At 39.0% G+C, this 22,521-nt stretch overlaps 1 protein-coding gene across 4 annotated transcripts in view; it reads right to left on the reverse strand.

The window, feature by feature from the left end:
- PROM1 (prominin 1) overlaps positions 1-21,005 on the reverse strand; it is a 58,672-nt gene extending 37,667 nt beyond the window's left edge. For 2 of the 4 annotated variants that reach the window (XM_053458296.1, XM_053458295.1), the window contains exons 1-3: positions 20,669-21,005; positions 1,295-1,353; positions 413-439 (exon numbers count right to left, since the gene is read on the reverse strand). In XM_053458296.1, the coding sequence (XP_053314271.1) occupies positions 413-439; positions 1,295-1,353; positions 20,669-20,888 (306 nt within the window). In that variant the 5' untranslated portion in view covers positions 20,889-21,005. The remainder of the gene's footprint in view (positions 1-412; positions 440-1,294; positions 1,354-20,668) is intronic. The other 2 variants (XM_053458297.1, XM_053458298.1) reach the window with 2 other exon arrangements.
- Positions 21,006-22,521: the final 1,516 nt, after the last annotated feature.

The raw sequence follows: 22,521 nt of genomic DNA on the forward strand, positions 1-22,521 counted from the left end.
CTACAATATAAGCTGATTAAGAAGCTACAGTAATTAGGGTCCTTCGTTGGTCTAAGAGGTCTTTAAGAGGATCAATGGAAGAGGTCTAAATAACCGTTAAACAAGGCCCTCGAATACTTGAAAAAAGTAAAGCAAGATTTTTAAAATTGATTTATTGTGGTAATTATTGTTCCCCATAACACGTTTGGTTTTAGACCATCACTCATATCTGGTTTTACAGTCAGTTGAGCAAAAAAATGTTTATATAAAAACTATATTTTAGCACACAAAGTTAATTTAGCAAAATCACATAATAATACATATGTAATGTTCACAGAGATCTATTCACACATCTTGGACTAGTTTAAAACCTTGGGTATCAGAAGTTAAAACCATAATAAACAGTAATAACAATCTGATGAAGATAGATTACCTGGAGTGTAAGGACAACATTTTCTGGCTGTGGAAGGCATGTAAATAAAGACGCAGTATGTACAAAGAGTTAATAATAGTAAAAAGAAAGCGACATAGTAACAAAAAGAACGGCAGACAATTGAAAAGATACACAACACAGCTTAAAATATATAAATATATAAACAATCGTATGTTTAGTTTCTGTTCTCAAGCAAGTTAACAAATAAAGTTTGAAAAGTGGTGTTATCACCATAGCAACCAAGCGTGTTACTTATTTGGTGCACTTATCAAACTTATCAAACTTGGTGCACAAATAACTCTCTATAAACTTTATTGTATCAAAGTTTAGGAAAGGGCATTACTTCAGAAACAACAGCAGGAGAGATGAAGACGTACAAGAAGACCAGGAGGAAAGGAAGGATGGGAGAAGAATGAATTGAAACAAGAAAAGGTAGCGTTGGGAAGGGGGGGCATTGCCTTTTGACTGCGTGTCCAGTGCTGCAGAAGACCTCAATCATTTTTATACCACAGTTGATCAACCAAGAGAGATCCTCTGACCGACACAATCGGCCCATGGTCAACACTGCAAAGTTTGACCGTGCTGAATAATCAGGACGGTTGGGAGGTATGGCATCAAGAACTATCACAAAATCCAAAATAACATTGCCATAATATTTTTATTAAAATACCCATGGGGACATGATTTATACTTTCATTCTAATATGTAGTTCCACATACAATGATTTCAAACATCATTAAATACTATTAATTATATGTTAATAATTCTGGCATATGCACTACTACGTCTTAATTCCTTCACAAATGCCACTTTGTACTGTTGGCGTAATTGTTTGTTGTGCTATATTTTCCTTTGCAGAAGTAGAAGCATTTTAAGGCTCACCTTTTGATAATCACTCCGTGTGTCACCGAGCTTCTGCTGGGCAATTTTCTTCACAAGTTCTGAAGAGAAACATAAAATGAAGATTTGAATCACACAACCAGAGTAAAATACATCCTTTCATTGACCGTTATCAGAATGGAGAGTGTTCTAAATCTACATCCTCCAGCGTTTTACATGGACTGCTGATCCGAAGCTTATGCTGGGTGCCGGACGCTATTATTTCAGTGATATTACAGAACCTTTTGGATTGTCTGTAACCAAGTACTCATATCGTGAAGTTTGAGATTTTAGGCAGAGAGGTAGAGGTCACTATGATCCCAACCACAGATTGAAAATATAATCTGTATGCATCTATTCTAATTTACATATATATTTGTACATATCATAACTGGAAACTTCCCAGGGAATGCTACCCAGAGCTCTCGCTCTTCTGGGGGAATGGCATCGTGATAAAGCAGGGGTAGCCATGCAAGGGGTAGGGGCTACCTGAGCTCCTCAGAAAAAGTAGAAAGTAACCAGAGACCCAGGGAAGCAGCTCTTCACCCGGAGACTCCAGGTCCAACCCAGAGCGTTCCCAGTTATGGCACACAAGATCCTGAGTATCCTCGATACAAGGTATTCTACATATCTATACATTTCTTCCCTATACAGATCTACAATAATATCATTTTAGCCATGGGAAAAAAATAAGATGGCCCTTTTATTGGCTAGCTGCGCTACCTTGGAGTACAATCATCTAATGCTATTTATGTTTCTTTGTCAGGAATCTTATTTTTCTTTATAAGACCTTAGGAGACCTAGAGATAATTTCTAAGTAGGCTGAATACCTGCCACTCTAATCCAGTTAGCCAATTATGGTATATGGTATGGTAATATGGTAATATAATTGTTCCTTCTAATCTCACTTGAGAAATAATAGAGTTTATTTGCACTATGCATTGGCATATATTAAGAAATTGATAAAGCATGTCCCTTTGGTCAGGGAACGTAACACTAATCAATCAGATACCTACCCCAACAGTTCCAAAAAGTTCACTTTTTCATTTTTTATGTGTTGGGCTAACCATATCGGCGATATAAATAATAATAGTTATCAATAGTTAGGAAGTCTACCTACTGCAAAAAAATGACAACTGCTACTTTATGCGTTTAAAGGGGATCTGTCACTAACTTTTAGCACAACCAAATTGATCTACCGACACTAGCAATAGCATATGCATTTTATCTGTAAATCTGTATATTTCATTTGGAGATATTTAGTTTAAAGGTCCCCTTTGTGGAGATCCGTCTCTCATTGTGACACAGACAGCGTTATCTAATAGATTACCTGTCCTGAAGTTCTCTCCCTTCTCCTCACCCAACCCTTCCAAAGGCTGTCTGAACTAATCAACTACAATCAGCAACTTAACATGATATATATATATATATATATATATATATATATATATATATAATATAATATATTATTAAAAATAAATAATCATGCAGATCCTGACAAGGTGGAAAAGGTTCTGACACGATGTATCTTTGTCTCATTCTTTAACATCACAAGAACCTGGCATTTTTACAGGGGTTTACGTCTTATGCTCACAATAACAATGACACCTTACAGTAACACACGCTAACATTCTACACTCATGTACACACATGCTAATACCATACACTAACACACATACACTATATGCTGACATACACACTCATGCTAATGACATACTGCAACATGCACCCTTTTTACCGTGTACCTGTAAGAAAGCCTGGGGTGCCGGATTCATAGTGGTAACCCTGGACAGTTTTTACCCCGTGACCTGGCGCCCTTGAGCCCTGATATATACACTCACTCCTACATCCTCATCCATACAGTAAATCCATGCACAGACAGGACTTGTAGTTTCTGGAGGCCACACAATCCTCTTAGCAGCTCTGTTCTGCAGGTCACTCAGATGATTAGAATAGTAAAAGTCTCAAAATCATACCATTATATTCTCCGTGCAGGTAATGTCCTTTCTAGTTCTCATTAGCAGTCAGTTTACCTGCCCTATACATTTGAATATACCAATCTGACCATAAGGTTCTAGCAGAATGTCAGGGTTAATTTCCCATTTTACCACGTTGTCCTTCTTATCTTGGGAAGTATGCAAGGCATGACCAGCGGGATATAGCAATGTAGTGGGACCACTACACACAAAACCATGTATACAAAAAATGTATTATAGGAATCAAAACCTCAGCACAAAACAAATACAAACCAGATTATGTGGCTGTAAACCAGCAGAAACATACCTAGTTTCCCAGGTGTGCACAAGACACTAGCAGGACACCAGAGCGAAAGAAAGGGGAAACTATTAAGGAACACGAGTAAATGGTGTTTGGTTATGGGAAGATGGGAAGATGGAGTTAGGATATATATTTAGGGATTTTGGAAGGGGCAGGTTAAGAGTGGGTTAACCAAAGAAAGAGAACACATCGAGGAAAGAAATAAAAGGAACCCCTTGGACAACAAATCCCTGGCTCCTTTTTGGCCAATATGCATCCCTGGGGAAAGCTATGTGTTTTTTTAAGTAATTTCCCTATACACATCAGACAGAAGTATATAATTCATGTCAAACAGATATTTTATTCATAAAGCCAGGTAAAACACTTAAACTGTGTAAAACCCCAAGGCATATCCTTACCAGATGGTGTCCTGGAAACCTGCTGATACCCTTAACTGCCAGCTTGACACACAGAATATTGTTATCTTCACACCGGCTGCCCTTGAAACTTTATTTTACATAGGTTTAAAGAAGGTAAAAGGGTTTCAGATTCATGCCCGTGTTTTCTTCAACACTATTGAATGGTAGAGTCTCATCGAGCTCTTGGACACATTTCACATTGCCTTGAGAACTGAGCACTTGGCTTAGTTTATGCCAAAGATTGTTAATGAGTGCTATCTGATTGCGCAATCATTTGAAATTATACTATTTGAGGGTTATCTTTACCTTCAAGGGATCAGATCTGGGAGACCATATCTATTTTTTTATTCTATACCAACAAAACATTGGGCCAAATGTTTAAGAGAATGTGTGTCCTTTGCCGAGCCATTGGTTGTGAGATCTACTGGATAAAGGGGACAATGCTGTCCAACGTGCAATTCAGAGAAGGATTATTATTGATACTTCTACGAACATAAGCTTGGTTCCACTAGACAATGTATATGAGTAAAGTTATTCTTGGAGCCCTGGGGTGTATAAAGGCAAACAGTGTTTGTGACAAGGCTTGTGGAAGTCATCAATTGAAATATCCACCAGCCTGCTGTGTGTCCTCTGCTATGCAGTGAATTATTTTATAATAATAATTATAAATGATTATTTTCAGTATAGGTGTTCTGAGCTAGATGTTGAGAAATTAGCTTTTCACGTATCTCACTTAATTCCCTATATATCCCACCCCTAAACGTTAAATATTTTGGTTAGCATATCTGTGCGTAGGTCTGGCTGATCAATTTGAAATTTACTTTGCCAGGGTAAACAAAAATAGAAAAGAAAATAAAACTGACTTTTTCACGACGAAAAAATACCATAAAATTCTGGATATTGGTTCATGATAGGTTATAAACTATTTGAATTGTTTTGTAACATCTCATAGGTGTCAATTTAGAGACAACATAAAAACAGCTCCATTATGGAAGTGGTTCAAGAGCACATCACCCTTAAAGGGACAGCACTTTCTAAAAATGAAAAGATCTAAGGTTACATTTAAATAGTACGTGGTCCGAGGCAGTGCATGTATTTCATTATAACTGTTGACACTAAAAAGTGTCTTTCCTGTAAGTATTCACTCAGCCATGAAGGACTATTTGCCCTCAGTGTATTACATATTGTAATGTATGCACAGTTTAGAAATTCTGTGAGCATAATAAAAGGAAACTTTAAAACCTCAGAGTGCTTTGTGTGTATTTTGCATTTGGATTCCATTGATCGGTTTAAAAATGAGTGTTTATTTAACACAAATGAATAACATTCACAAAATGAATGAATTCTGCTTAAAAGCAACTGGATAGGTACAATTGGGTCAACATGTGCATGTCTTCTTATCATCTGATACAATGTGGCTCAGTTGTCTATTTTTATGTATAAATATATAAAGTGTCGCGACACTTTATATATTCATTTATTTATTTTTTGGGTATAGGGGGTATACCTTTAGTGCTCGCAGCATCCACTTATTTTTTTGAGTAGTATTTACATTTTTTTGGAGCTATATATACTTGTATACTTTAGCGCTTGATCACTATATAAATTATCTGTAGTCTATTTTTATGTAACTAATGCAAAAATACAAACTGTATCCACTTTTTTCACCATATTGTTTAAAAGTATTTAAAAATTGTTTAAATGGTACAAACAAATCATGGAATAAACAAAAGGGTCATATGCAAAGAATACATGTATATAACAATGTACTAATGGCACACACCAGTATCCCAGGGTACCCCTTGAACAATAAATGCTAATGAAAATAGTACTCTGATGTGCATTAATTCAACCTAATATATACATACACTATATGGACAACTGACCATTACACCAACAAGGACTTTTATGTCACATTCTAAATAAATAGACATGAAGATGTAATTGGTCCCCCCTTTGCAGCTATAACAGCTTCCACTCTACTGGGAAGGCTTTCCACAAGATTTCTTGTGGGATTTATTGCCCATTCATCCGGTAGAGCAGTTGTGAGGTCAGGCATTGATATTGGATGAGAAGGCCTGGCTCATAGTCTCCATTTCAGTTCATCCCAAGGTCAGGGCTCTGTGCAGGCCAGGAAAGTTCTTCCACACCAGACTCATCCAACTATGTCTTTATGCAGCTTGCTTGTGCACTGGGCCACAGTCATGCTGGAACAGAAAAGGGCCTTCCTCAAAATGTTCACACAAAGTTGGAAGCATAGCATTGCCTAAAATGTCTTTGTATGCTGTAGCATCAACATTTCTCTTTACTGAAACTAAGGGACCGAGCCCAAACCATGAAAAACAGCCCCAGACCATTATCCTTTCTCCACCAAAGTTTGCAGAAGGCATTATACATTCCATTAGGTAAGCTTGTGAGCAGGGCTCTCTCCACCTAATGTATCGGTTTGTCTTAGTCCGTCAATTCTTGTCTTGTGAAACCCCTTAAATATATGTATTGTATTAATCGCTGCATAAATTGCTGGTGCTATATAAATAAAAGATAATAATAATAATTAGGTAGCATTCTTCAGACATCTGCTAAATCAGGATTTGTCCATCAGACTTCCAGATGATGAAACTTGATTGATCACTCCAGAGAACATGTTTCCAATGCTCCAGAGTCCAGCGGCATTGTGCTTTACACCACTCTAGCCGACACTTGGTATAGCACACAGTGATCTTCGGCTTGTGTACAGCTGCTCAGCCATGGAAACTCATTTAATGAAGCTCCTGACACACAGTGCTTGTGCTGATATTGCTTACAGAGGCAGTTTGGAAGTTTGTAGTGAGAGATGCCACAGAGGACAGGACGTTTTTACGCACTACACTCTTCAGCACTTGGCAGCCCCACTCCGTGAGTGTGTGTTGTCTAACAGTTTGTGTCTGAGCTGTTGCTACTACTAGACATTTCCACTTCACAATAGTAGGAATTACAGTGGACTGGGGCAGATATAGCAGGGCAGAAATTTCACAAACCGACTTGTGGCAAAGGTTACATCCTATGACATGTTTGGAGTCACTGAGCTCTTCAGTAAGACCAATTCTACTGCCAATGTTTGTCTATGGAGATGGCGGTCTTTGTGTTTGATTTTATACCCTTGTTAGCAATGGGTGTGGCTGAAACAAAATTCAGTAATTAGGAGGGGTGTCCCAATACACTCACACTCTCTCTCTCTCATATATATATATATATATATATATATATATATATATATATATATATATCTTACCTCAGGGAGAAGCTGCTACGTCAGAGCTGCAGCTCCCTCCTCCTCCATGGTCCAACGTCATGCCAATGATTGCCCAATTAGTAGCAGGGAAGCAATCAACGGGAGCGCTTTCCGTGCAAGCAAACAAGCCAGTGCTGAAGTTGGCTAGCAGTAAATATTGCATGTGCCAAAAAAAATAAATGAAGGGTGGGGTAAGGGACAAATGCATTTGGGGGACCTGCAGAATCCCCTCTATAATTTACGAGGGGTATAATTTAAAGGGACCTTTAAAGCCATTTAGGACTAGTTATGATTCATCCTACATTCAATAATTTAGTACAGATCAGTTAATCTTAACATGATTCATTTTCCTGCTCAGTGCACACACTGTTATACTGGCTGATTATTGCTGAACCATGCCGTATATTACATGTTTTACTCGTTTAATGATTCCCTGAGTGTCTAATAGAGCTGACAGAGCTATTTTGTTTTAAATCGGCTGGGAGGAGTTATAGACAGTTAATCTCCCAAACAGGGAGTCTATAAATCCGGTGAACCTTGATTATCCATTGAAATTCCCCGTCGTCAGACGGACTAATTATGTGTGCCTGGGGAACATATTTTGTCTGTTGCTTTGTCTGGTGTAATCCTAAATGTAGAGAGAACGGATTTGCAGCGATTACAGTTTTCCGTAATAAAACAGACAACTGTTGCAACATTTTAAAGACTAATATCATAATGTTTAATACCCGGTTAAAACTCTTTCTTAACTACAATAATTGTGTATGAAGAAATAACCCATTTTAAAAAACTAAAAAGAACAAAAAGTGACACATTTGTTATAAAGTGGTAAATAAGTAGTGTAAGCACCATGAAAGCCAAAGGAATGCCTCTGCTGACTGCTAGATTTTCATTCTGGGTCCAAATTGTGCGTTATTCATAAACGAGCAGTCCGGTCCACTTTTGCATGGACTACAATGCATTTTACTGCACGCAAGCTGAAGCTTCTGTAGTTACTGGAATTAGAAAATGAGACATCTGTCTCATTTAAAGGGATGCCCAAGCCATCGTATTCACTTTAATGTATAGGGTAGTTGAGTGATTAATGATTCATCAGAATCCACCCATATGCGTTATATGCCACTTCCCCACTCCCAGCTCTTTGGCTTGGAGGAGATACATTGGAACAAACACACCTCCTGATTACCAGTGACTTTGTGTCATATACTCAATGGCTCAAGTGAGATCTCCAAGTGTTGTAATGAGATCAACTGTGCGCATGCACAGAAACTGCTCCCACTGATTTCTGGCAGTCAAAACTGGCATGAAACAGGAACAGTGGAGAGCACCCTGGAGCTGCAGCTTCTTGCAAAGGTATTTGTTTTTGTTATTTTTGCTGCTAAATGATGAGTGTTAAGAGTACTTTAATATGCATTCTTCATTGGTGGGGCTTAGTAGCAGTCTCAGTGAAGCTGCAGCCATTTGCATGTATGCTAGCAAAACACCACTGTTCAGATAACATACATGTGACTGTCTGCTCGGACTCCCGTTGATTTCAATGGAAGGATAGCTCCCTTTCACTATAACGGGAAGTCAGTTGTGTATGTGCAGTTAAATGCACCGGAGTCTATGAAAAACAGACTCTAATATGCATGATTTAACATGAAAATAAGACTTAAGTGCTCCTTTAACATCCAAAGTCATGGTGACAACATCTCCAAAAAAACAAACAAACATTATTTTAATGAAATCCTGGAATAAAACAATATGTATAAGCAAATAGTGCACACTGACACGATCTTGAGGGTGTAGGGAAGGGACATTGTATTAAAACAGGAGTATGGCCAGTGTGATAGAAAGGACACCTCAAGCAAGAAGTACATGTAGTTACCCCAGGTGTAGCAATTCATCACTCCAAATACTTTGTGAGCCACACACCATCAACAGATACCCTGAATATTTATTATTATTATTATTATTATTATTATCATAACTGGATATACAATTCTGGTGTGCTAAGGGAGAAAAGCTAATACAGTATGTCCCCTATTAGGTTTTAAAATTGCTTTATAGACAGACAGGAAGAAACTGTGCAGAGCGTAAGCTAAAATTGTCAATTATAGAGACAAAGGTACGAGTATTTGGCGCACAGACAGAAATGGTAGGTCTACCATAAACATCCCCACTTAATAGACAACAATTTGGGACTTTGTTAGACTTTTATTAATGGTAGTGAATCAGTTACTTCTTTGATCTGGTTGTTCTTTACTTCTGTATGGTTCAGTTGCTTTGCAAGGTCATTGAAAGGCTTTTGTATTAATGGCATGATATTCGTTATTTTTCCACTTTGGGGATCTAATTCTGTCCCTGGGGCTGATAAAGCATCAATGTGGAACCACAATGAGAAAATAAAAACAGAAACTAAAACATGCAAGCATGAGATATATTGTTTTCTATTTAGCACAATAATTTATGTATAGTTGTGTGAACAAGAAAGTACACTCTCTTTGAATTCTTTGATTTTACATATCAGGACGTAACAGCAATCATCTCTTCCTTAGCACGTCTAAAAATTAGGTAAATACAACCTCAGATGAATAGTAACACATGACATATTACACCGCCTCATGATGTAACAAAAATAAAGCCAAAATGGAGAAGCATTGAAGACAGTTGCCAATCTTCCCAGGAGTGGGTGACCCAGCAAATTTACTCCGAGGTCAGAGGTCATGCTCGGAGAAATTGCAAAAAGAACCAAGAGGTACAATCTCAGACTCTACAGGCTTCAGTCAGCATCTTAAATGTTTTAAGTTCATTACAGTACAGAAAAAGAAGGGTTGCCAGGAGAAAGCATCTTCTCTCTAAAAAGAACATGGCAGCAAGGCTTAGTTTAGCAAAGTTGCATTTGAACAAACCACAATACTTCTGGAACAATGTCCTTTGGACTGACAAGACCAAAGTGGAGAAGTTTGTCCATCATGCACAACAACACGTGTGGTGAGAACCAAACAGCAGATTAGCACAAACACCTCATACCAACTGTCAAGCATGGTGCTGGAGGGGTTATGATGTGGGCTTGTTTTGCAGTCACAGGACTGGGAACCTTGCAATCATCGAGTCGACCATGAACATGCTAAAGCTAAAGCTTGGCTAAAATTGGGTCATGCAATAGGACAATGATCACAAGCAGGGGTGGAATGAGTCTATCCAGGGCCCCGGGCAACAAAAGGTCATGGGCCCCCTGAGTTCAAGTCCCCCTTCCTTAACCACAACATGACCATACCCTTCTTGGTTAAGCAAGTCCCTTGTGGTTACGCCTACTTGTATCTATTTTTTAGTACTTGTAGTAATAATAATAATAAAATAACTTATAAACAGTGTAAACAATTTAAAATTTTGCTTTTCACTCATCTTTCACACAAATTATTATTAAATATATATTAAATAACATTGACAGCAACTGAAAAATACAAGTAATTCTAATCATAAATATAACTATAAAAATATAAAAGTACCGTATTTGCTCGATTATAAGACGACCCCGATTATAAGACGACCCCCCAAAATCAAAATATTAATTTAGGAAAAAAACAAAAAGCCTGAATATAAGACGACCCTATAGGAAAAAAGTTTTACCAGTAAATATTAATTCATGTAAATTATTTTTTCATGTTTAATAAAAGCTATGATTGAGAAAAATATATTTTTTAAATTTCCTTTTATTTGCCAACCTGCCTCGCCCCAGTTATGCCACTCTGCCCCCAGAAATGCTTTATACCCCCCTATTTGCGACTCTGCCCCATGATATGCCTTATACCCCTATATGCCACTCTGGCATATAGGGGGTTAAAAGGCATATCATGGGGCTGAGTGGCATATAGGGGGTTAAAATGCATTTCTGGAGGTATATAGGCATATCATGGGGCTGAGTGGCATATAGGGGGTTAAAATGCATTTCTGGAGGTCCAGAAATGCATTTTAACCTCCTATATGCCACTCAGCCCCATGATATGCCTTTTGACCCAGCATGTACTGGCTGCCTTGGCTTGATAGGAGTGTGATTGCTGTTAGCAGTTTGATATAGATATATATATATATATATATCTTTATCAAACTGCTAACAGCAATCACACTCCTATCAAGCCAAGGCAGCCAGTACATGCTGGAACCTGGGGATGATAGTAGTGGGATTACAGCCTCCCTATGCCATGCTACAACCCCCACCCCCCTTACACATCCATGCTATCACACACAAACACATTTAAATACTCATTCATTCCATTAATCACACATACTTCACACATTAAACACACATTAATCACACATACTTACCCAAAAACCCTCCCCCACCCCCTTACCTGAACTGCAGATCTCTCACTCGAAGACTTCTGCAGGGGACCGGCTGTACCAGCAACTTCTCTGGCCCCGCCCCCAGAGGAGGGAGGGGGAGATAGAGCTCTGTGAGGACGCTGCAAGCTTCCTGTCCTCCTGCTTCTAACAGAAGAGACGCTGCTCGCGACCGGTAAGCAGCATGGCCCCAGCAGACATTTTTTGGGGGGTCTGAGAAGACGACCCCGATTATAAGACGAGGGGTATTTTTCAGAGCATTTGCTCTGGAAAAAACCTCGTCTTATAATCGAGCAAATACGGTATATCTATTTACTATGACATAACTGCCATCACCATATATCGAGCCAGATATTAATGCTGTACCGCCGCCAATGTCTGCTAAGGAACAGATGATTGTTATTATGTCCTTATATGTAAAACCATAGAATTCAAAGACTGTGTACTTTCTTTTTCACACGACTGTATGTAGAAAAATACTGTCCTGCTTAAAGTCCGGTTAAGATTTCCCTGAACGCCCGTTAATTTAAATAGGAGCACGTTCCTGACACTCATTGGCTGCTTCAATCAACGTCAACAATCTTTGGACATAACCCATTACCAGGCCACCGATAAAGCAAGAGTGAGAGCATGTCTTTTCCAATACATAATGAATTATATGAAAATGTATACCTTTTGCGTTTTAAATCAGTGTTTCTTAGAATGATGCTCACGGGGGGGGCAGCATGGGCTATAGTGGGCCCTGACTGTTGTGTGGAGGAGGGGTAGGCTTTTTTGGCGGGAATTTCAGGGGTGGAGTTGGGGAAAGATTATATAAGTGGCTGCTTTCCCGGGCTCAGGAACCATTCTTGTGGTTAGCTTACCTGGATGCGTGGCCCACCCTCCCTCCCTTTTTCTTTTGTTCGTTTGTTTGTGTCGTTTTGTCACAGTCTGTGGGGCGGCAGCTTGCCAGGTATCCAGGGGGTTAATGTGGTGGTAAGTGAATGGTTGGTAACATCTGGTGGGAGGTTCTTGGCTGTCAGTGCTGGGAACCTCAGGTCAGGGTGGGGGCATCTGGGTATGTCCCTTCCTTAAGTGGTATTTGGTTATGGTACCTGGATTACTTGGCAAGCTTGGTGTGTTCATTGTGTTTATTGTATATATTTACATATTTGTGTTTTGAGTCATTGTCCTTGTTAATGCACCTATGTTTATTGTTTCAGGTTTTGGCGTGACAATGACTCTAATAAATAAAATTGGCTGTGGCCTTTTCTTATCCATATTCTATGGTGTGTGTGGTGTCATTATTGGGGTTAATGGGGAGTTTAGCCCAGCCTGGAAAATCGAAGCTACAACAGTCAATGTTTTATAATTTATGCAGAAAAAAATCACGCCGTCTACACTTAACCGAGATTCTAAACGGCATTTCATAACACATTAAACACAGAGGGTTTCAACACCTGAAACGTCAAACCATTTCACCATGATAGACAAACAAACGGGGCCAATTTTCCACTGTGACGTTTTTTTTGGATTAAACAGACATTATTTTCTATTTAATCCTAAAAAATAGCCTAAAAATTCCCAACACATGGTGGCTCTTGAATAACAACACCCTGGCTGATTGCTGAGTATACAAAGAAGGTTGACCGGACATAACCTGATTAGATCAGGGCTTCCACAGCCTATTAATAGGGAGCTTAACTTCAAACCGGCTGTTGTGCTTGATGCAGGCTAAAGATTTATACAACCAGATTGCACATATCTTCCTTAGCTGTTCAACAAAATTAATAACAGTAATAAATAATAATAATCATAACAAAATATGATGATTCATCATGATGACTCACATTGCTTGGTTTTAATATTTTATTGCATAATTACTATTTCAAAACAAACAATCTCATTGTCAACTATGATGCACACTATATATATATATATATATATATATATATATATATATATATATATATATATATATATACACACACACACACATACATACACCGGTGTGTCGGTGTGTCGGTGTGTGTATATATATGTATATGTATATGTGTATATATATATATATATATATATATATATATATATATATATATATATATATATATACACACATATACATATACATATATATACACACACACACACACACACCGACACACCGGTGTATGTATGTATGTGTGTGTATATATATATATATATATATAAATAAACACTATAGAAAAATTAGTGTAAAGGGTAGTATTGAAATATCACTTAATTTACATGTAAAGGTTGTTGCTTTTTAAAATTCTATATAAAAATACATTAGAAATATGTTGGCTAAAGATTTCTTTTAAAATGTTTCTATGGATATGCCCCTGATTATGGCACTGAGTTGGTCGCAGCTATCATTAACGCTATTTATAATTATTATTAATTATATGCTTTGAACACATAAAAATTTGGAGCAATGTACTCTGTTTTATTTCAGCGCTAGCAATAAGTATTAATTCTACAACCTCAGCTACAAGATTTAAAACAATTACTGAAACACAACATTTTCACATTTCACATGATTAAAGAAAAAAGTATAAGCGTGTATAAGTTATTTACTTATTTGAAAGTCTGTTCATTTTAAATACAAATTTTAGCTCCTAAATCGGCCCATTTGTTTTTATAAAAAATGTAATTTTAAAATAAATTCATAATAATCATAAATAGAGATCAAATATGTTGTTTTTTGTTTATGGGGGAGCTTTTGCAGGTGGGGGATCTGTCACGACACAATATCTGATCCCTGAATCAAAGCAGGGATCGGACTGATTTTAAGTGCATAGTAGCAAGCTGATCCGAGTACAGATCAGCTGCCGGCATGCAGACACTTTTTTTTTTCATTGTTGTCTTGAAAACCATGCGCTTCGTAAAGCAGGGAACAGAGATTTAAGATTATGTCTACGAAAAGACGCCGACTGGTCATGGACTGATCAGTAATAGAAAAATCTCACAAGAGTGGGATTGCAGCTATGTGCCATTAGCGTGCTATATGACTGAACAACCAGTATCACCAGTTATACGGATCTTATGAACATGGCTAAACAATAATGTTAACTTCTCCAAGTAACCATTATTACTTCCGCAACATTTATATATACCTTGGATGGTAATCAAAGTCAACCAACGTGGAGGCACGCCAATAGCTGATACATTTCTTCTAAACTAATGTTAAGCGTAGCATTTCTTGGAGCACCAAACAAAACATTGCTTTAGCGGTAAAGCATTAGAAGGAAATGTAATCAGAGTTTATGACCGATTCTAATGAACACCCATAAATAAACACCCATCTTTCTGTTTGCTTCATAACCTTACATGAGCCAAACAGCAACCCCTCATCAGCTCATTAAAAGTGGCCGGGCAAATAAAAAGGGGACCTCTCTATATTGGGATGTGGTACAGGAGAGGAGACAAGACATTGTCTTCTACACAAAGAAGAAGTTGGACCTCTTATTGGAAGACAATATGATCCAATTAAACCGCCCCCCCAAAAAAACACATTCTGTACCAAACAATGAGTGCATGTGGTCTAGAATATAAAGAATCTAGAAAGCCTAAATTGGATTTAAGGAACTAGAATGGACTAAGGTCGACCTTAGAGTGCAGAGATCTTACTGGTGAAATCTACGCTATATGTTATATGCACATTAATATTCCGTAGGGTAGAAGATTTATCTTTTATAGCAAACTAGATAAACCAATATCTTGCCAGCCCAGGACCCGGGGCGCAAATTCTGCTGAATGCTTCGATTCATTTGCAAGACGACGTACATAATAACAGACGAGAGATAGAGATAGAGATAGAGATAGATGCATCACGATTGTCATTGCTTTGAGGGATGAATGCACACGCTATAGTTTAGGGCTCACATGGATGAACTGGCATGTAATAGTCCATCATTCTGTGCACAATCATCTAAATGCTACATCTGGCAGGTAGCGAGCCGTGCGCTCTCTTGTGCCCAGCCAGAAACAAAAAGGTTTTGGAAATAAACTATTATTTCAAGGCTCCCATGATTCACATGTTTAGGGAATTAACACTTGTTGAATTACTACGGTGGTTAAACAGAAATGACTATTATGTATTCCAGAGACTTCGGACACGCCATTAACATGCTTACCGTGTTATTAAACACAGCGGTGGAGCAATTTTATATGTCCACGGCTAGATGTAGAGATATAACTCGGATAAACATTCTCAAATAATAGTGAATTTGTCAGCGGCACACGTCAAGTGATAGAATTAGTAATTCAGTCAGCAGATGTGGTTATCCTACCATAAAAGTAAAACCAGTAATAGATATGTGATACCTGCTTAACCCCTTAAGGACAATGGGCGATCCCTAAACCCATTGAAAACAATGCATTTTGAGCCCGTACATGTACGGGCTTTGTCATTAAGGGGTTAAAGATAAAAAAATTATTGTGCTTCCATTTAGATGTAATGTAAGGAAGTTTTACTTTACTGAGAGGGTAGTAGACGTGTGGAACAGCCTTCCATTAGAGGTGGTAGAGGCTGATTTAGTCAGACCTGGGAACTTCTGAGCTCCGGCTACCCGGAGCCTTCCATTGCAGTACGCGGCCAGGACGGTCCCGTGACGCTGCTGGGCGGTCCCCGTGATGTTGTGGGTGTTCCCGATGACGTCGTTGGGCGTTACTGTGAAAATCCCAGGGAAACACTCCCATCTAAAGGGGAAATGGGTGGGGAGTGGGAGGTGTCAAGACCCCGCTCCCGCGACCCGGAGGATTCGGGTGAACCCGGAGAGATCCCAGCTATGGATATAGTCAGGGGATTTAAACATGCATGAGATAGGGCTTTGGGTTAAAACACAGCGCAGTCCCACTAATTTAGCTCCTGGTAAGCGATATAGCCATGAAAAATTAGACAGGACTCACCAACTTGGGGTACTTTGACGTAGTGGTGGGCTACATGGTATATGGCCCCATAGTGTGACGGAATCCCCGTAGTGTGACGGACAGGCATAACGCTATTCTATCTAAGACGAGCCCAAGGACTGATTAAAGGCAGAGTCTCTAAATCAGGAAACTAGATGGCCCAAATGGCTCTTATCTCCCGTCAAACTCCATGTTTCTACATTAAACGCACTCGGCATTATATTCACATAGATTTCAGACCTCGTGAATACAGAGGAGTTCTTTCCAACCCAAACATGATTTTTTTTATTGCTATTCTTATTTGAGAGAAAGTTTCAAACAAGCTACTGATCTGCAGTTAATATCCTGCTGACAAGTAAATATGGGATTAATATTTTTTTTACAGAGATTGCCTGATGCTCGGTTTCCATGGGAACTGAAACGATTCCAGAGCCACATTGATTGTGATGAAGCTGTAAGGCGAACAGAAGCTCAGGCTTGTCCCCTCGACAAAATAACCTAGTGGGTAATATATAGAACAGATTCCAGGGCCGCTATAACTAATATTATTATGATTATTAATAATAATAATAATATCAATGTACCTACATTGCTTAACCATTTCAGTGCTGGGGGGGATCCCCCTTAGCTAACCCATTGTTTCAGCTCTAGTCAGTTCTAGTTTGGTCAGACCCTTTGTATTTTAATAAGTGCTGCGTATTTTATTGTATTTATATAATAATAATAATAAATAAATATACGCTGTGAGTTTTGCATTCTATTAGAGGAGATCACATTTTCAGCAGTTGTGAGTATTTCAGGGCAGGACTGAGGCGATTTAGTGCAAACAGCCAAGTCAAACTAGTGTAAAACGCCAGCTGTTGGCATGTAAAATTTTGAGGGCCCGTGGACTAGGTTGCTGGTGATAATGGTGGGGTGTTCACCTACGACAGCTCCCTTCCCCCTTTGGTTGACCCTCCGGGACCTCACTGACTACCATGCACTGGATGCCTAGGTTCGAGGAGGTCCTGTGACGGTATTCAGGTACCGAGAGGCAGAGAGTACAGTAAGCGTAGCCGGGTGAAACGCGTTAACAGCCAAGACATCAGAGCCGGGGGGGAAATAATTTAGTCTGGCAACGTAACAAAGCCAAAGTCACACACCAGGAATCAAAACACCAAAAGTAGTTTCAGCAAGGGTGGCTCCTTAATTGGGAGCCAAGTAGTCAAAGTGTAAATATAAAGGATCTCTGTGTCACCAAGAGACACGAGGACCCAACAGGGCCAATTGTAGTCGAAAATAAAGCAGCATTTTGCAGTTTTTCAGGAACACATGGCTTGCATATGGGGTGCAGGAAGCCATTTGCGGCATCCATATGTACGCTATTATGTCGCAAACTATGTTGTGTGAGACGCAACAGACCTTCAGGGCGCTTCCAGGTCGCCAGGGATAGCTTCATAGGTAAGTACTCATGTGAAACAGTAAGGTAAGATATATATATATAGGCACTGCTTTTTTGCACCTTCTATGCTGTGCATTTGCACAGATGTTTTAGCACCCTGTGGAGTTATAGTATCAGGGTTCATTCCCAGATACACAGTTCCATTTGTGTAATGATAAGGATACCTGGGAACTTCTGAGCTCTAGCTACCCGGAGCCTTTCCTTGCAGGACGCGCCCAGGACTGCCCACTGACGTCGGTGGGCGTCACCCCCATTTAAAGGGAAAATGGGAGGGGTGTGTCAAGACCCCGCTCCCACGACCCGGAGGATTCGGGTCTTGATCCGGAGAAGAGCTGCTTCACTCGGAGCTCTCCAGGTCAAACCCGGAAAAGTTCCCAAGTATGATTACATGGTTTTGTTAGTTTGACCGTAAGTGACCTTTACCTGTATCAAACACCATCAGGGTGTATACACACACACATACACCATATTTGCTCTAATATAAGACAAATTTTTTCAGAGCAAAGTCCGCTGCTGCCCAACACTTCCGCCGGGGCTTCTATGACAGAGCGCCAGCGTGACATGACCTTCTGGTTCTCCATCATAGAAGCCCAGGCAGAAGTGCCGAGTAGCAGCAGAGGTTGTCTACGCACATCGCACAGATGTACACCAACTGTCCCCACTAGACACCAGGGTGTCTGGAGCATGGAGGGCAAGTCAGGGGGCCAGAGTGGCATTTAGGGGGTATAAGGCATATATTAGAGTCAGAGTGGCAAGCTGGGGGGGAACATGTGCATAACTGGGGGGCAAGTTGGAAAATAAAAGGAAATAAAAACAAGAAATGCATTTTTCCTCAAAGTTTTTATTAAATTTAAAAAAAAAATAGTTTACATGTGAATTAATATTTACTAGTAAAGCTTTTTTCCTATAGGGTAGTCTTATATTCAGGCTTTTTCTTTTTTTCCTAAATATTCACATTTGGGGGGGTTGTCTTATATTTGAGCAAATATGGTATAATTACTTACATACTTGACCTCTTATTAAGAAAGAATAATACTGGACTGACTAATGGGAGCTTCCTTTTAAGCAAGAGGGAGACAAAGTACTTTTGAGAGACAAGGTGTGGGTTAGACAGAAATGAAAAGCTGTAATTGTGTAAATAACGCATGTAAATGTATACTGGTAAGTACTAATAACAGCAAGTGGCCCCTGGGGCAAAGATCTGACATATATGGCCACTTGGATCACAAATCCATCCAAAAATATCCTTGATAGTAATTCATACATCAAAGGATGAGCAAAAAAAATACATTAAAAGAAATCATGATGCGTAATGTGTCACGGAACGAGGAATTTAAAAAATATATATAAATTAGAGAACTGTTATTACAAATGTAATGGGACAGACATATGGTGGCAAAAGGATTAAATGGATTACCTAATTAAATCTAATGACTCAAATCTCCAATCCACACATCCAGGCTGTCTTACTGCAGAGCCGAGAATTGTCATTTTTACATCTGGTGTAGTTGCAAACAGAAAATCCAGAATCGCATTTAACGCATTTACATATCATCCACTATAACAAGCTACGAACACAAATTAAAAAATGCACCAGAACAACAATTATAGAAAATTGTCAATTTGTAAACCTTTTACTGTCCAGAGGCTCAAATAACCTCATTGTTTATCTTGGTTTTTTTTAATTGGCTTCTTTAAAATACCTAAAAAGGTTGAAAGAAAAATTCTATACCTAAACGAGTAATTGTTTAAATCAATTAGATGGGAGGGACAGTCCATTAACAGCTAGAAGAGCCATAAGAATGGATTCTCTCCAAAAATCTCCTCTCAAGAAACCAAATCAATGCAAGGGGTATAACCCCAACCCCAGCAAAACATAAGAACTAATCCAACCTTCCTGAGATGACATGAGAAGCAACGGGTCAACACTCTAGACCGATCAATACAAATGGAACGACACATTATACCGGTCAGGAAGCATAGAGATATCGTTCAAATGTCTGCTCTTGCTCAGTTGAATCCCAGTAATTATCATTAACTTACACGAACCAACTGGTTTTTGTTAAATTGAATCCATCAAATAATTTCTCCTGGCCTCGAAAAAATATGTTGACCTACTTGTGGCATAATTGTCAATGTGAACTTCAACAAAACTTCTAATTATCTGCCAAATTAATTCCACTGCATTGAACTTTTCCCCCCAAGACACTCATCTTTTCATGAATGAGATCATGCTCAATTCGACAAATTGAATTTTGTACTAGATTTTGTCTTTACAAGAAATAAAAAAACTATAATTGTATATATACACACAGACACACACACACACACACTAAATACAGCTTTGATACCAATAAGCAAAATACTGTATTCAATAATGATGTAATCTTTGTCAAAATTGAAGTTCTGTTTATTGTTGCGAGTGCCAAAATTAAATGGGTACTCAACTAGCGATATAAAACAGACTATATATATTTAGTTACATCATGCCACCGTTGTGAAAGGACAAGTTGAAACTATTTTCGACGCAATTAAAATAAGGGATCACATCCAGATTGCCAACACTTTAATATATATAATGATAATAGTTTAGGTTTCACAGATTTCACCGATTATTTGGAAAATTATTGTGTAATATGTATATTTATGTATCGAAAGTTTAAAGGTAAGATATAAAGTATACTCCAACTAAAAAGTGTAACTACCGCAAACCGTTACGCCTAAAATAAGTTTTATTACAGGGGGGTTCTTACCTTGAGGGAATCTGTTAGGCTGTACTACGTACAGGAATCCTTGGACTATCTGGAATAATAACCCGATAGCTCCCGGTTCATGGTATGCCACTGTATCGTAGCTTCCAGTTGGTACAAATCCAAAATCCAAGGGTTCTGCAGCGCTATTGAAGGGAACTGGTTGCTCAGACACTGTACTTCCACAAAGTAGCAAGGACAGAAGGTACAGTTTGATAGCCATGTGTCTGCTGTGTCTAGAACATGAGTTCCTGGCTAGTTAGGAGATCCTTTGAGGCAAGCGAGATCTGTGCTTCACTTGTCGTTGGTGACGTGAAGAGGAAAGCAGCAGATGCCTCCAGCTCAGTGGCTGATCTCCTGAATGGATGCTCTCTCTCTTAGGTAGGGTGGGACTTAACTGGTTCTTAAACAGAGATCTGTGAAAAACAAGGAAGGCAGAGTGATTCTTATCCGATATAAGGAAACCGTTTTAAACATATTTGCAAAAGAAAATAATAATAATAATTCATGCCTGATCAGAATACATCATCTGCTTATTAAACCAAGTCCTGCGTCTGGCTACACATGGGTACTTCCCAGCTATCTTTCCTAAGGCTCTGCCGCATGTAACTTAATGTGGAAACTTGAAAGGGCAGAGCCAGATAGAGAGAGGACAATGTCAGAAAAGAATGTGTAAGAATTTGAAAGGGACAATAATGTGCAGCCACTGTCCTAGGGCACCTGGAGGGGGGGGCAAGAGGGGGCGCTTGCCACCGCCCCCCCCTGGAAATTTTAAGAAGCCCACTGGAGCAGCAGCAGGGGAGGGAGAAACAGTAGGTTGTTTAGATTGAGTTAATAAGACATAGAGGCAGAAAAAAACATGTTAGTCAGCACCCCTCTGCTGTCACAATGGTTTAGTCTGCTCTCTTCCTCTAGCTGGTCTCCTCCCCAGTCCCTGCCTGGGCAGAGACGCCGTTTGCAGGCAGCAGACACGAGGTAGTTTTATTTCAAACATGTATTGCAGCTAGGGAAACTACCAAGTGTCATATTTTGATTCCAAGCCTTTATGGCCCTTTTTTACTCCCCTCTTTTTGTGAAATACCTCAGAATGCTGAACTACACAACATTAACTATTCTTAACTGCAACTCCTATAATGTTGAGCCAGCAATAGTAGGAACAGAAGCTGGTAACTGTAGATTGGGCTTTTTTTTTGGGGGGAGACTATGATTAGTCTTCAGTACAAACAGTAACTTTGGTTAAATGCATCTGCAATAATATTTAGCCGGCATATTGCTGCCTGGACATCATGGGAATTGTAGTTATATATATATATATATATATATATATATATATATATATATATATATATATATATATATATATATATATATATATATATATATATATATATATATATATATATATATATATATATATATATATATATATATATGGCCCACTTTACCCACTAGCTGCAGCTCCCATGGCATACAGTCAGCCATCACTGGCTGGGCACCATAGGAATTGTAGACTGGGGTCGTTGTGGCTAATCTTTACCACCCCAGCTATTGTAAAGTCCTCATGCTGTGCAGGTACATGCTGGACTGTAGCTACTACTACCATGGTCATATCATTTTACCTATTAATGTAAGTAACTTTTGCCTCTAACCAGGAAACCCCTTACCTGAGCCAACAACGGTAGGCAATGGGGATAAGGTACGGAGGTATACCCGAGGACTACGGTATACACACTATATGCATTATATTGGGCAAACACAGGTCAGCGGTCCAGCATGAGGAGCCGAGATGCTCCTTCAATATTAAGCCTTTAAAGACATTTCACTGCATGAACTATGCGTTAAGCAGCCTGCTCTTC

Source organism: Spea bombifrons, chromosome 1, assembly GCF_027358695.1.
Source record: "Spea bombifrons isolate aSpeBom1 chromosome 1, aSpeBom1.2.pri, whole genome shotgun sequence".
NCBI lineage: Eukaryota > Metazoa > Chordata > Amphibia > Anura > Pelobatidae > Spea > Spea bombifrons.